This window comes from Triturus cristatus, chromosome 1_1, assembly GCF_964204655.1.
Source record: "Triturus cristatus chromosome 1_1, aTriCri1.1, whole genome shotgun sequence".
Classification (NCBI taxonomy): Eukaryota; Metazoa; Chordata; class Amphibia; order Caudata; family Salamandridae; genus Triturus; species Triturus cristatus.
This window is the reverse complement of record NC_140579.1, coordinates 828,432,935-828,444,939: the sequence shown is the minus strand read 5'-3', so window position 1 is coordinate 828,444,939 and position 12,005 is coordinate 828,432,935. Positions and strand designations below refer to the sequence as shown.

At 47.2% G+C, this 12,005-nt stretch overlaps 1 protein-coding gene across 1 annotated transcript in view; it reads left to right on the top strand.

The window, feature by feature from the left end:
* The window catches only part of LOC146871135 (uncharacterized), a 651,196-nt gene that overhangs the window by 433,064 nt on the left and 206,127 nt on the right, over positions 1-12,005 (top strand). Inside the window, 1 exon segment of the mRNA XM_085646175.1 lies at positions 7,926-7,942. Within this exon segment, the coding sequence (XP_085502301.1) occupies positions 7,926-7,942 (17 nt within the window).

Here is a 12,005-nt window from a genome sequence, read left to right as displayed (position 1 = left end):
ATGGGTTTAGCACCCATCAATAGTGGCAGCAATAATAAAAATAAGAATACGGAGGAAACTTCTGACCTTAAAATCCCCAAAGGGATTGTCCCTAAATTTGAGGAAGGGGATGATATCACCTAATGGTTCACAGCCTTTGAGAGGGCTTGTGATATCAGAAAAGTAAAGAAACCTCTCTGGGGGGCACTCCTGTGGGAACTGTTCTCTGGTAACTGCAGAGACAGGCTTCTGACCCTCTCTGGGCCAGAAGCAGGATCCTATGACCTCATGAAGAGAGCTCTGATTGAGGGATTTGGATTCACCACTGAGGAGTATAGAATTAGAATCAGGGGGGCTCACAAAACCCAGACCCAGTCCTGGATTGATTTTGTAGACTTCTCAGTGAAGACACTGGATGGTTGGTTAGCTGGACATGGTGTGCAGGATTTTACTGGATTGTACAATTTATTCATGAAGGAACATATATTAAGTAACTGCACAAATGAAAAGTTGCATCAGCATTTGGTAGACCTAGGTCTAATTTGTCCCCAAGAATTGGGAAAGAAGGCAGACCACTGGGTCAAGACTAGGGTGACAAGGACAGCCACTGGGGGTGACCAAAAGAAAGTGGTCACAAAACCTCCCCAGGGGAAAGGTGGTGAGAATCCCCAAGATAAAAAGTCTGAGTCTACCAAAGGGCCACAAAAACCTGTTCAGGTGGGTGGGACCCAAGCTACTCCCTATGTGCCTTAACCCTATAGGGGGAAGAACTATGATCCCTTAAATGCCTGGTGTAATAACTGTAAGAGGTCAGGACACCTACCTGTAAACAAATCTTGCCCCCACAACAAAGCCCCTAAGGCACCCAGTACAGCTACTCCTGGGGCAGCAAGTATACAAATGGGATCTGAGGTGTACCCTCAGCAAATCTGGGAACACACTGAAGCAAGTCTAGTCTCCTTGGGAGAAGTGGAGTTTGCCACTGTAGCTGTGTGGCCCCCCAAACTTAAAGAAATACTTACAGTACCCCTGGGTGTATGGAACTAGGGTAGAAGCTCTGAGGGATACAGGTGCCAGTGTCACTATGGTGAAAGACACACTGGTTTCCCCTAAGCAATACTTGATTGGGAAGTCTTACCCAGTCACCAACGCTGACAGTGTCACCACTAGTCATCCCATGGCCATGGTGACATTAGGTGGGGGGGGGGGGTTACTGGCCTGAAGCAGGTAGTGGTCTCTCCAAAGTTGCCAGCTGCATGTCTGCTTGGAAATGATCTGGAAACCTCAGCCTGGGCTGAGGTTGAGCTAAAGGCCCATGCAGCCATGCTGGGCATCCCTGAACTGGTGTGTGTGCAAACCAGAGCAAGAGGAAGGGTGAAAAGGTAGGTCTGGAGCCTGAAATAATGGCCCAACCAACCAAGAGAAAAGGTAAGAAGACTGGGGAGCCAGCTTCTACACAGCAAAACATTCAGGACCCCTCTCCACAAGGAGAGGATTTGGATACCCCTGAGGGAACGGAGTCCATGGAGCTTGACCCTTACCAGGTTGAACTCTTGGGCCCAGGGGGACCCTCTAGGTAAGGGCTGTGCCAGGGTCAGCGAGACTGGCCCACTCTTGAAAGCCTGAGGCAGCAAGCTGTTTCAGAAGCAAGGGGAGATGTCAGTGGTACCCACAGAGCTTATTGGGAAGAGGGATTACTGTATGCTGAGGCAAGAAACCCCACTCCTGGAGCCACCAGGATGGTGGTAGTGCCACAGAAGTACAGGGAGTTCCTCCTAACTTTGGCCCATGACACCCCCCTAGCTGGACATCTGGGGCAATCCAAAACTTGGGAAAGGCTAGTGAGTCACTTTTACTGGCCCCAGATGCACCAAAAGGTTAAGGAGTTTGTCAGCTCCTGTGTTACCTGTCAAGCCAGTGGCAAGACAGGTGGCCACCCAAAGGCCCCACTCATCCCACTACCAGTGGTGGGGGTACCCTATGAAAGGGTAGGAGTGGACATTGTGGGTCCACGTGAACCTCCCACAGCCTCAGGGAACAAATTTATACTAGTGGTAGTGGATCATGCTACCAGGTACCCTGAAGCAATTTCACTTAGGACTACTACAGCTCCTGCAGTAGCCAAGGCCCTCCTGGGTGTCTTCACCAGGGTAGGGTTTCCTAAGGAGGTGGTTTCAGACAGAGGTTCCAACTTCATGTCTGCTTACCTAACACACATGTGGAAGGATTGTGGAGTGCTGTACAAGTTTACTACACCCTACCACCCACAAACCAATGGCCTTGTTGAGAGATTCAACAAGACATTGAAAGGTATGATCATGGGTCTCCCTGAAAAACTCAAAAGGAGATGGGATGTCCTGTTAAAAATGCCTGCTTTTCGCTTACAGGGAAGTACCACAGAAGGGAGTAGGTTTCTCACCCTTTGAACATCTGTTTGGTCATCCTGTAAGGGGACCACTTTGTCTTGTAAAAGAGGGCTGGTAGAGGCCTCTTCAAGAGCCCAAACAAGACATAGTGGACTATGTGCTTGGCCTAAGGTCCAGAATGGCTGAGTACATGGAAAAAGCATCCAAGAACCTTGAGGCCAGCCAGGAGCTCCAGAAGCACTGGTATGACCAAAAGCTGCACTGGTTGAATTTCAACCTGGGCAACAGGTGTGGGTTCTGGAGCCAGTGGCACCAAGGGCTCTCCAAGATAAATGGAGTGGCCCTTACCCTATCCTAGAAAGAAAGAGTGAGGTCACCTATTTAGTTGACCTGGGCACTAGCAGGACACCCAAAAGGGTCATCTATGTGAACCGCCTTAAGCTCTACAATGACAGGGCTGACATCACCATGCTGATGGTGACTGATGAGGAACAGGAAGCAGAGAGTGAACCTCTCCCTGACCTCCTCTCCTACAGCCCAAAAGATGGGTCAGTAGATGGTGTGATCTTCTCAGACACCCTCTCTGCCCAACTGCAGACTGACTGCAAGCAAGTCTTGCAACAGTATGCTAGCCTCTTTTCCCTGACCCCTTGTCTGACAAACTGGTGTACCCATGATGTGGACACTGGTGACAGTGCACCTGTCAAAAACAAAATCTATTGACAGTCAGACCAAGTTAAGGAAAGCATCAAAGCTGAGGTCAGCAAGATGCTGGAGTTAGGGGTCATTGAACCCTCTGAGCGCCTCTGGGCTAGCCCAGTGGTTCTGGTCCCCAAACCTCATCAACAAGGTGAAAAGAGAGAGATGAGGTTCTGTGTGGACTATAGAGGGCTCAACTCTGTCACCAAGACAGATGCTCACCCTATCCCAAGAGCAGATGAGCTGATAGATAAATTAGGGGCTGCCCAATTCCTCAGTACCTTTGACTTAACTGCAGGGTACTGGCAGATTGGCATGGCTCCAGGAGCAAAAGAAAAGACAGCATTCTCCACCCCTGATGGGCATTATCAGTTTACTGTGATGCCCTTTGGGTTAAAGAATGCCCCTGCCTCTTTCCAGAGGTTGGTGAACAATGTCCTGGCTGGGCTGGAGTCCTTTAGTGCAACTTATCTTGATGGTATTGCTGTCTTTAGCTCCACCTGGCAGGATCACCTGATCCACCTTGGAAAAGTTTTAGAGGCTTTGCAAAATGCAGGTCTCACTATCAAGGCATCCAAATGCCAGATAGGGCAGGGCACTGTGGTGTACTTGGGCCACCTTGTAGGTGGAGGCCAGGTACAACCCTAACAACCCAAGATCCAGGCCATCATGGACTGGGTAGCTTCAACAACCCAGACCCAAGTCAGGGCATTCCTTGGCTTGACTGGGTACTACAGGAGGTTTGTGAAGGGGTATGGGTCCATTGTGACCCCCCTCACAGAACTCACCTCCAAGAAGATGCCCAAGAAGGTTAACTGGACAGTTAGTTGCCAAAAGGCTTTTGACACCCTAAAAGAAGCAATGTGCTCAGCACCAATTCTAAAAGCTCCAGATTATGCCAAGCAGTTCATAGTGCAGACTGATGCCTCTGAGCTAGGGATAGGAGCGGTCCTATCCCAGACCAATGATGAAGGCCAAGACCAACCTGTTGCTTTTATAAGCAGGAGGCTACTCCCCAGAGAGCAGCGTTGGAGTGCCATTGAGAGGGAGGCCTTTGCTGTGGTTTGGTCCCTGAAGAAGTTGAGGCCATACTTGTTTGGTACTCACTTCCTGGTTCAAACTGACCACAGACCTCTCAGATGGCTAATGCAGATGAAAGGGGAAAATCCAAAACTACTAAGGTGGTCCATCTCCCTACTGGGAATGGACTTTGAAGTGGAACACAGACCAGAGACTGCCCATGCCACTGCAGATTGACTTTCCAGGTTCTTCCACTTAGACAATGAATACTCCATAGGACAAGGTTAGTCTCATCACCTTTCGTTTGGAGGGGGTTGTGTGAAAAAGTGCCATCTTTCTTGCATGGTATGCCCCCACTTTTTGCTGAATTGCTGAATGTACTTTGACTGAGTGTGCCCTGGACTCCTGCCAATCAGGTGCCCAGGGCCTATGTTCCTTCCCTAAAGCACACAAAACCCAAATTGGCAAACCCTGGCCACATGTCAGCCCCTGGTAAATGGTACCCTAGGTACCCAGGGCCTTGTGAGCAGGGAAGGCCTCTAAGGGCTGCAGCACTCATTGTGCCACCCTTAGAGGCCCTGTACCCTTACACACACTGCCTTTGCAGGCTGGGTGTCTGGTTGCAAGACAAAACAAAGAGTCGACATGGCACACATCCCTGAGTGCCATACCCATCACCTACACTGCCATTGCATATATCAGCCACCCCTCTATCTGGGTGCCTTATGCCAATGGTGTGGGCACAGGAGCAGGAGCCCTGTGCCCCTACAGTACCCAGGTCCATTCCTGGGCACTGTAAGTGCAGTGCTGCCATTTAAGAGTACATGGTGCCGAGAGCTCGTCAAACACGAACTCCACAGCACCATAATGGCAACACTGAAGACTGAGAAGTTTGGTATCAAACTTCTCAGCACATTAAACCCACACTGATGCCAGTGTGGGATTTAATGTACCAAGCACCCCAGAGTGCATCTTAGAGATTCCCCCTTAAACCTAACCTACAATCCACGTCTGCTCTGAGGCTGCCTAGGCTGCCACACAGCAGACATGTTGCTGGACCCCTTGGTGGGAGAGCCCCAGCTCTCCTGGGCCTGCAACAATGCACATCCTGGGCGAGGTGCTAAATTTCCTCCCCCAGGATGGGCAGGGGGAAGCTTCAAAGGCATGCCGCCTCTGTGAGCTTCCCCAGGCCACTGCACCCCCCCCCACTCTGGCGGGAAGCTTGGCCGGAAACCCCAAATAAGGACAGGGGATGTGCCAGCCTGCCAACCCCACCCCTCAGGTGGGGGAGGTGAGGTGAAGCATTTAGGGGCACCCTGAACCTTCGTTCCCCAGATCCCAGATTCTGATATACAAAGAAGAGCAAGAAGAAAGAAGACCTGCCCTGCAGCTGCTAAGAAGAGGAAGACACCAACTGCTTGGGCCCCAGCCCTACCGGCCTGTCGACCCTCGATCCTGCTCCTGCTCCAACCCGGCATCTCTTGTGGCCAGAAACCTCACAAACCCTGGAGGACCTGGCTACCATTTGGCTCTAAGCCCCTGGGACTCCCATGAGTAGAGGCTCTACTCAAAACCTACCTCTAATCCCTGGCAGCAGCCCGGAACCGTGAACCCAGCACACTCTGCACCAGCCAAGCCTGGCCAGTGCCGGAGTGAAGAAGGACCCCGTGGACGACCCCACGGCGACTGTGACCCCGAGTCCGGCACCCAAGGACCTCCCTCGACATCCCTTAGGAAGCCTGCAGCCTCAGAACAAGGTGCCCCCCTACCAGGATCAATAGTGGGTAAGATTTCCAGACACCAAAAGGCACCCCTGCACGTGGCGCCCCGCGGCCCCCTGTGCCCAATCCCGGGGTTCCTACCTATCCTCCAACTACCCAACTTACCTCTCGAAGTGGTGGTGGCACCTGAAGAATCCTCGTCCCCTAGCTTGCAGTCTTTTTCTAAACCGGAGATTTCCCATTGAAATCAATTGAGCGTCCTGTGGAAATATGGATTTTTATGATCAGTTATGTCCCCTATCTTGGACCCCAACGGTTTCATGTATAAATCACAAGTACATGTATGTTCCCTCCAGTTCCAGTTATGAAGACGCAAACACTTGTGCGTCCACCGTCAACATGTCCTCTTTCAGATCCGCCATGAATGGGCCGGATATTCTATTTCTAAGTATGAAAGGCCACCGGCTTTATATGGTTCATTTATCCCATTTTTCAGTCCAGGCGAGTAGGCCCTGATTCTGCCGTTAAGCCTTTTCCTGCCTTCTGCCTCTGAAAGCTCCAGTCTGAGCTCGCATCTGTATCCATGAACTTTGTCCTATTCCCTGCGCGGCTAACGGTGCCTGACTCCAGCCTGTTGCCTGCCAAAAACTGTATTTCACCTTCGAGATTATCTGCTCCGCTCCCTACCCAATGCATTCCTGTCTAGTAGTTTAAGTAAACATTCTTCCAGCTATCGAGCAAAGGGCCCGGCTTCTCTGTCTTTATGCAAGTAATTCATAGCCCTGTTACTATGGAAGATTTCTGCCCTCGCATCTAGTGTAGACACTTAGACGCTTGTACACGCACTCACAGTCAGTATAGAATAGATTTTGTTCGAGAGACCTTTCTTTTTGGATAACATAGTTCTTTAAACATAGGATGTTAGATATGATTTGGGATTAGGTTGACATAACCCCAGACTTTTGTCTCCACATGTAGAGCTAAATGTCAAGTCCCTTTCTCCCTCTAGTTGCACGTCTATCACACGTCATGCGACTGCGCACGCATCTCTGCCAAATATTTCTGCTGACATTGCAGGATTCTCCAGGTATCCACCCACACATGACAAATTACCCATTATCATCAAGTGGACGCCCACATGGACGCCCACCTTCACGCCTACTTACACGCCCACATGCTCTTATCTCATTCTCTCTTGTTCTTTTGCTTACGTACAATTGAGAAATGTATATATACTGTACTCTGTGAATAATGTTTTGAGAATATTGAGAATACTTTTGAGTCCCTTTCCAGATCCTTTTTTGGTGATGGTAATATTCTCCCTTTGACTCGAGTTATTGGAATAAAGCCCTTTTTGAACCTGATACCACAGACTCAGCCTCTTGCTTTATGCATGATCCTATTGATATTCTGAAAAATTCTGAGAGCGTAATATTTTATTTACCACATAATGGCGCCCGAACAGTTTAATCTCTTTCCCCACACGCCGGAGATGAAGGTCCAGTTTTGCCCCCTTCCATAACCGTGACGGACTTCAAGCGCGCACGTCGCGGGTCTTCCCGCCAACTCCCTCAGGCCAACGAAGGGGACAGACTGCGACCAGGCATCCATACGAGGCGGTGAGGAACGCAGATTGTCCTACCCAGAGCCCACCTGCGAGAGAGCTGTGTCCGAGGTATACAGAGGCCCACCAGATTCCGAAGTTCCGCGTCGAGTCCAGTCCGGTCCAGTCCAGTCCAGTTCAGTTCCGAGGCCTTCCGTTCCGAGCTACCCGGTGAGTACCATTGCCGGGGAGGCGTTCTGACGTGCACATAGGTTGTGCCGGTCAAGACGGGTTTGGGTACACAAATCCGGTCTGCACTGTTTCAGCAGTGTATCTGTACTGTTTAGCAGTATATCTAGTATGTCTAGTATATAATTCAGAATGACCTAGTTAGTGTCGAGTATTATGCTAAGTGATTAGTTCCCTAATGGCCATTGTTGTTCGTTAAATGTTAAATGTTAAATGTTTTAAATACGTTCTACATATTGTGGTGTGAATGACTGTTCATTATTGTGTTTATTGTATTAAGTGTGTTCAAGTAATAAGGTCTAAAAATGCCGCTCTTTTCAAAATTAAGACAGATCAAAACTAGAAAAGGGGTACTCGAAGAAGCTGTTCCCATTCCACCTAGGGACACTCCAGGGTACTTTATGTATCATAAGCATGGCCTAGATGCCATATTATTTCTTGATTTATGGGTGGACTACACCAAGGATTTACCAGAAAGTCAGAGGTGGCCCGCAGTTGGGACATGGGATGCAGATTGCATCATGAGAGTAGAAGAAGAATTATGGAAAAAGATAGCCAGACAGTAACAGAAAGATGCCATTGAATTATGGCGTAAAGAATAGCATAGACGCACAGAGTAAGCGCTCAGAAAAGGAGAGAAAAGTAGGGAGGATTCAGACAAAGCCCGAGAAAACGTGTTAGTTGAGGAAGGTATCCGAGTAAAAGCAGAACAAGTAGATAGACAACGAAACACTCTTATGAAAGAGAAAATGTAGACCAGCTTGGAAGGATGCCATTGAGTTTTGGCGCAAGGAGTCACATAGGAGGTCAGAGTAAGTGTTTCACGAAGCAGAGAGAAGTAGACTGGAGTCTGGAAAAGCCAAGGAAAAGATGTTACAGGAGGAAGTGGAGCAGGTAAAATGAGCGCAGGCTGACAGAGAAAGAAATACTGACGTTGCTGGTATTTATCCCGTCCTTTCAGAGGACCTAGCAAGAGTGGCCCCAGTAGAAAGACCAGTTAGAGTGCCACCGCAAGTACCACGATACATATAATAATGATATAGTAGCCCAAAGGTTCTTGAGCCACCCACCAAATGAACAGCGCATAGCTGGTGTTTACATGGTCCAACATTTGACTACGTTGTCAATAGGAAATTGAGAGGGGTGTAGCTAGAGAAGGAGCAACACCTGTGATTTGATGACACCCCTAATGTACAAAGTGCTAACGAAAAAGTAATTTTTGAACAGTTTAGCTTGAAAAAAGAATTGTGGGTATTTCGAATTTGCAAATTGTTCAAGAATACAGGTTTGTGTTCTTGGTGGTCCAGTGAGCCAATGTGCTGGGTCAAGACGGTAAGATTATGACCCCCTGAGAGCAAATTGTATATAAAAATAATTTTTCAATTGGGCGAATTATTGCAGTTTTTATGGAATTGAGTAGTCTTTTTGTCTTTGACAGCTTCAGAGTGAGGAGAAGGTGGGGGCTGTGTAGAGCAGTATGTGATACAGAAATCGGAGACAGATTCTGACCTTGTAGCCAGTGTAGGTGGGGGCCGGTGAGAGGAGCAGAACAGAGGCACTGCTTAGAAAGCTTCTCTGACATCGCATCTGTGTAATGCCTGCAGCCGGAACAACAAAAAAGTTGGCTGGCAGCCCAGGCTCAGGCCGCGCTGAGGGGCTATTTTTAGCTTCTCTGATAAGACAGGGCAGCTGAGAAATGTAAGTCGAGAAAGATTCCCTTGGTCTATTCTGTGCTAAACCAGTGCCCCGAGGAAATGTCTATGGAGAAGATTTGTTTTATTTTTTAGCAATTGTTATATTGCTTCTGGCCGAAAAATAAAATGTTGCTCTTGCTTGGAATTTTAAGGGCTATGTGCCTATATAAAAACGATTTTCAAATTCAGACATTTTTGAATTGTGGCCACAAGCTGCCACCAGTTGCATTGGATAAATGATCCAGTGGTTAAAAGTCTGTGAGGAGAGATGAGAGGTGCGTCTTCGTCTGGGACATTAGGGTACATTGTGTTGACGAAGATGCATAGCTCATTTTTATAAAAGAAAACAAACAGGTTCGTGTGTTCTTCGTTTTTGATTATTATTGCTGATTCTGTTTTTATAAAAGAAAACAAACAGGTTCGTGTGTTCTTCATTTTTGATTATTGTTGCTGATCCTGTGTGTCAGACTTGACATGGTCATCATTGGGATGACCCACTGCCAGATGGGGTTGTATAGGGCAGGTAAATCAGTTATTGATTATAAGCCTGACAAATTAAGCAGGCCAGAATGTTCGCCTCTGAGCTGTAGGTACTGTAATTGCGCATCACTGCTCATTTATATATGTTAGTGTAATTGTCTATGCTTTCTGTGCTTGGTATACTGATGGCTTGGCATATGTATTTTATATATGTTTTGTTTTTGTGTTGTATTGACCAGTCTGTTTAGCGTTTAATACAAAGTTCTCCTGTGCAAGTACAGAGATGGTCGTGACGACGGCGATCTTTGCACAGCGCTTGGCTGGAACTTGTTCACAATTACTAAATTTCACAGACATGATATTACCTTTATCATGCTGTCAAAATAGCAGACAACACGTTATCAGTGTATGTCTAATTGGTGTTGGAGATGAATGAAATAAAAGAAAACGTTATGCAAGACTAAAATATTTTTCACATGACTGCCTTTCTCTTATAGACAGGCAGCCTCGGTCATATGTTTCCAGATTGGACATTGAGGAACCATTATGATCTGTGCACTCGCATCTTACCTCTTGAAAGGCCTGTTTTAAATAAGGACTGCCACCCCAGAGTGACAAATGAGGCTCGGTATTTAGGGTAATGAGAAAATATCTGACAGGATTTCCTTTTTAAAGTTTGCTTTAGTAAGCTCATTCTTGTAAGTGGTGGCCCCAAAAAGTTGACTTGTTTTTTAAATTAGGCTGTTTTTGTATAGGTGGAAATTATTGCAAAATGACTGATTTTTTTTTTTTAGCAGATGAATTATTAATTATCAACATTAACAACTGTTCTTAAACTTGGTTTTCCGAATATTTAGGTAATTTAGCATTCCTATTAGGGCCTCCTAGCATTAATATTGACTTCAGGTTGGTGTAGGTTCATGTAATAGGGACATTTGCATATGAGATGTCATTTGGCCAGCTTATGAGCTGACACAATGAGGTTTGTACATTAATTTGAAGGATTTCTCGCCGTTTCAAATACGCTGTGTATCTCCTATAATTTTGCTTACGCCCAGTAGCTACACACAGGGATTAATAGTGTTGACAAGACACAGGGTTTGATAGTGTTTGACAGCAGTGAAATCTGTTTCAGATTTCCTCCTGTCAAAAAGGGGGGGAAGGAGGAGAATATTGGCTTTCTGCTGGCCCCTGAGGATGTTCGCTTCCCGCTAGCCCCTTAAGAAATTAAGCCCCTTAGAAATTAGCCCCCTTAGAAATTAAGCCGATTAAGCATGTTTTATTGTGATCTTTCAGGGGTATTAGTCCAAGCCCCTAATACAGCTTCTACTAAAGTCCTCCCTTGGACACAAGAACACACTGTGGCATTTGAAGAATTAAAGAGAGCTTTATGTCAAGCACCAGTTTTAGCAAACCCTGATTACAACAAATCGTTTATGCTTTTTGTGACAGAGCGGGATGGAACAGCACTATCTGTCCTAACACAAGATCATGCAGGAAAACACGAGCCCTGTGCTTATTTTTCTAGTACATTAGACCCAGTAGCACAGGCTTTGCCTGCTTGCCTAAAATCAGTTGCAGCAACGGCCTTAGCCATAAGACAAAGTGACTTGATAGTGCTGGGCCACCCTCTGACAGTACAAGTACCACGCGCAGTAGAGGTTCTCTTGAACCGGACACAAACACAACACCTGACTGTAGCTAGACTGACAGGCTATGAGCTAACGTTATTTCAACCACACATAGAGATCAGACGATGCAACATACTGAATCCCGCTACCCTTTTGCCCTCCAGTACAGAAAGCGTTTCACCACACGACTGTGTTGAAGTAATACATACCGTGACTAAACCAAGACAAGACTTGACAGACGTTGCACTCCCAGACCCCGACCTAACACTATAAGTTGACGGCTCATGCATGAGGACAGGGGCGGGAGAATTAGTGGCAGCATATGCAGTGACTACTGATACTGTAATAATAGAGACTAAAAGAATAGACATATTGTCAGCACAAGCAGCAGAGCTCATCACCCTGACACAAGCGTGCATAAGAGCTAAGCACCTGAGAGTAAACATTTACACCGATTCTCTGGCGAGAAAGAGGTTTCTTGACCTCTCATGGGGCCAAGATACAGCATGGCCCCCATATTCAAGCCCTACTGGAAGCAATACATTTACCAACAGCCATAGCTATCCTAAAATGTAAAGCACATACTAGAGCCACAGATACCATTTCCCAAGGCAATGATCTGG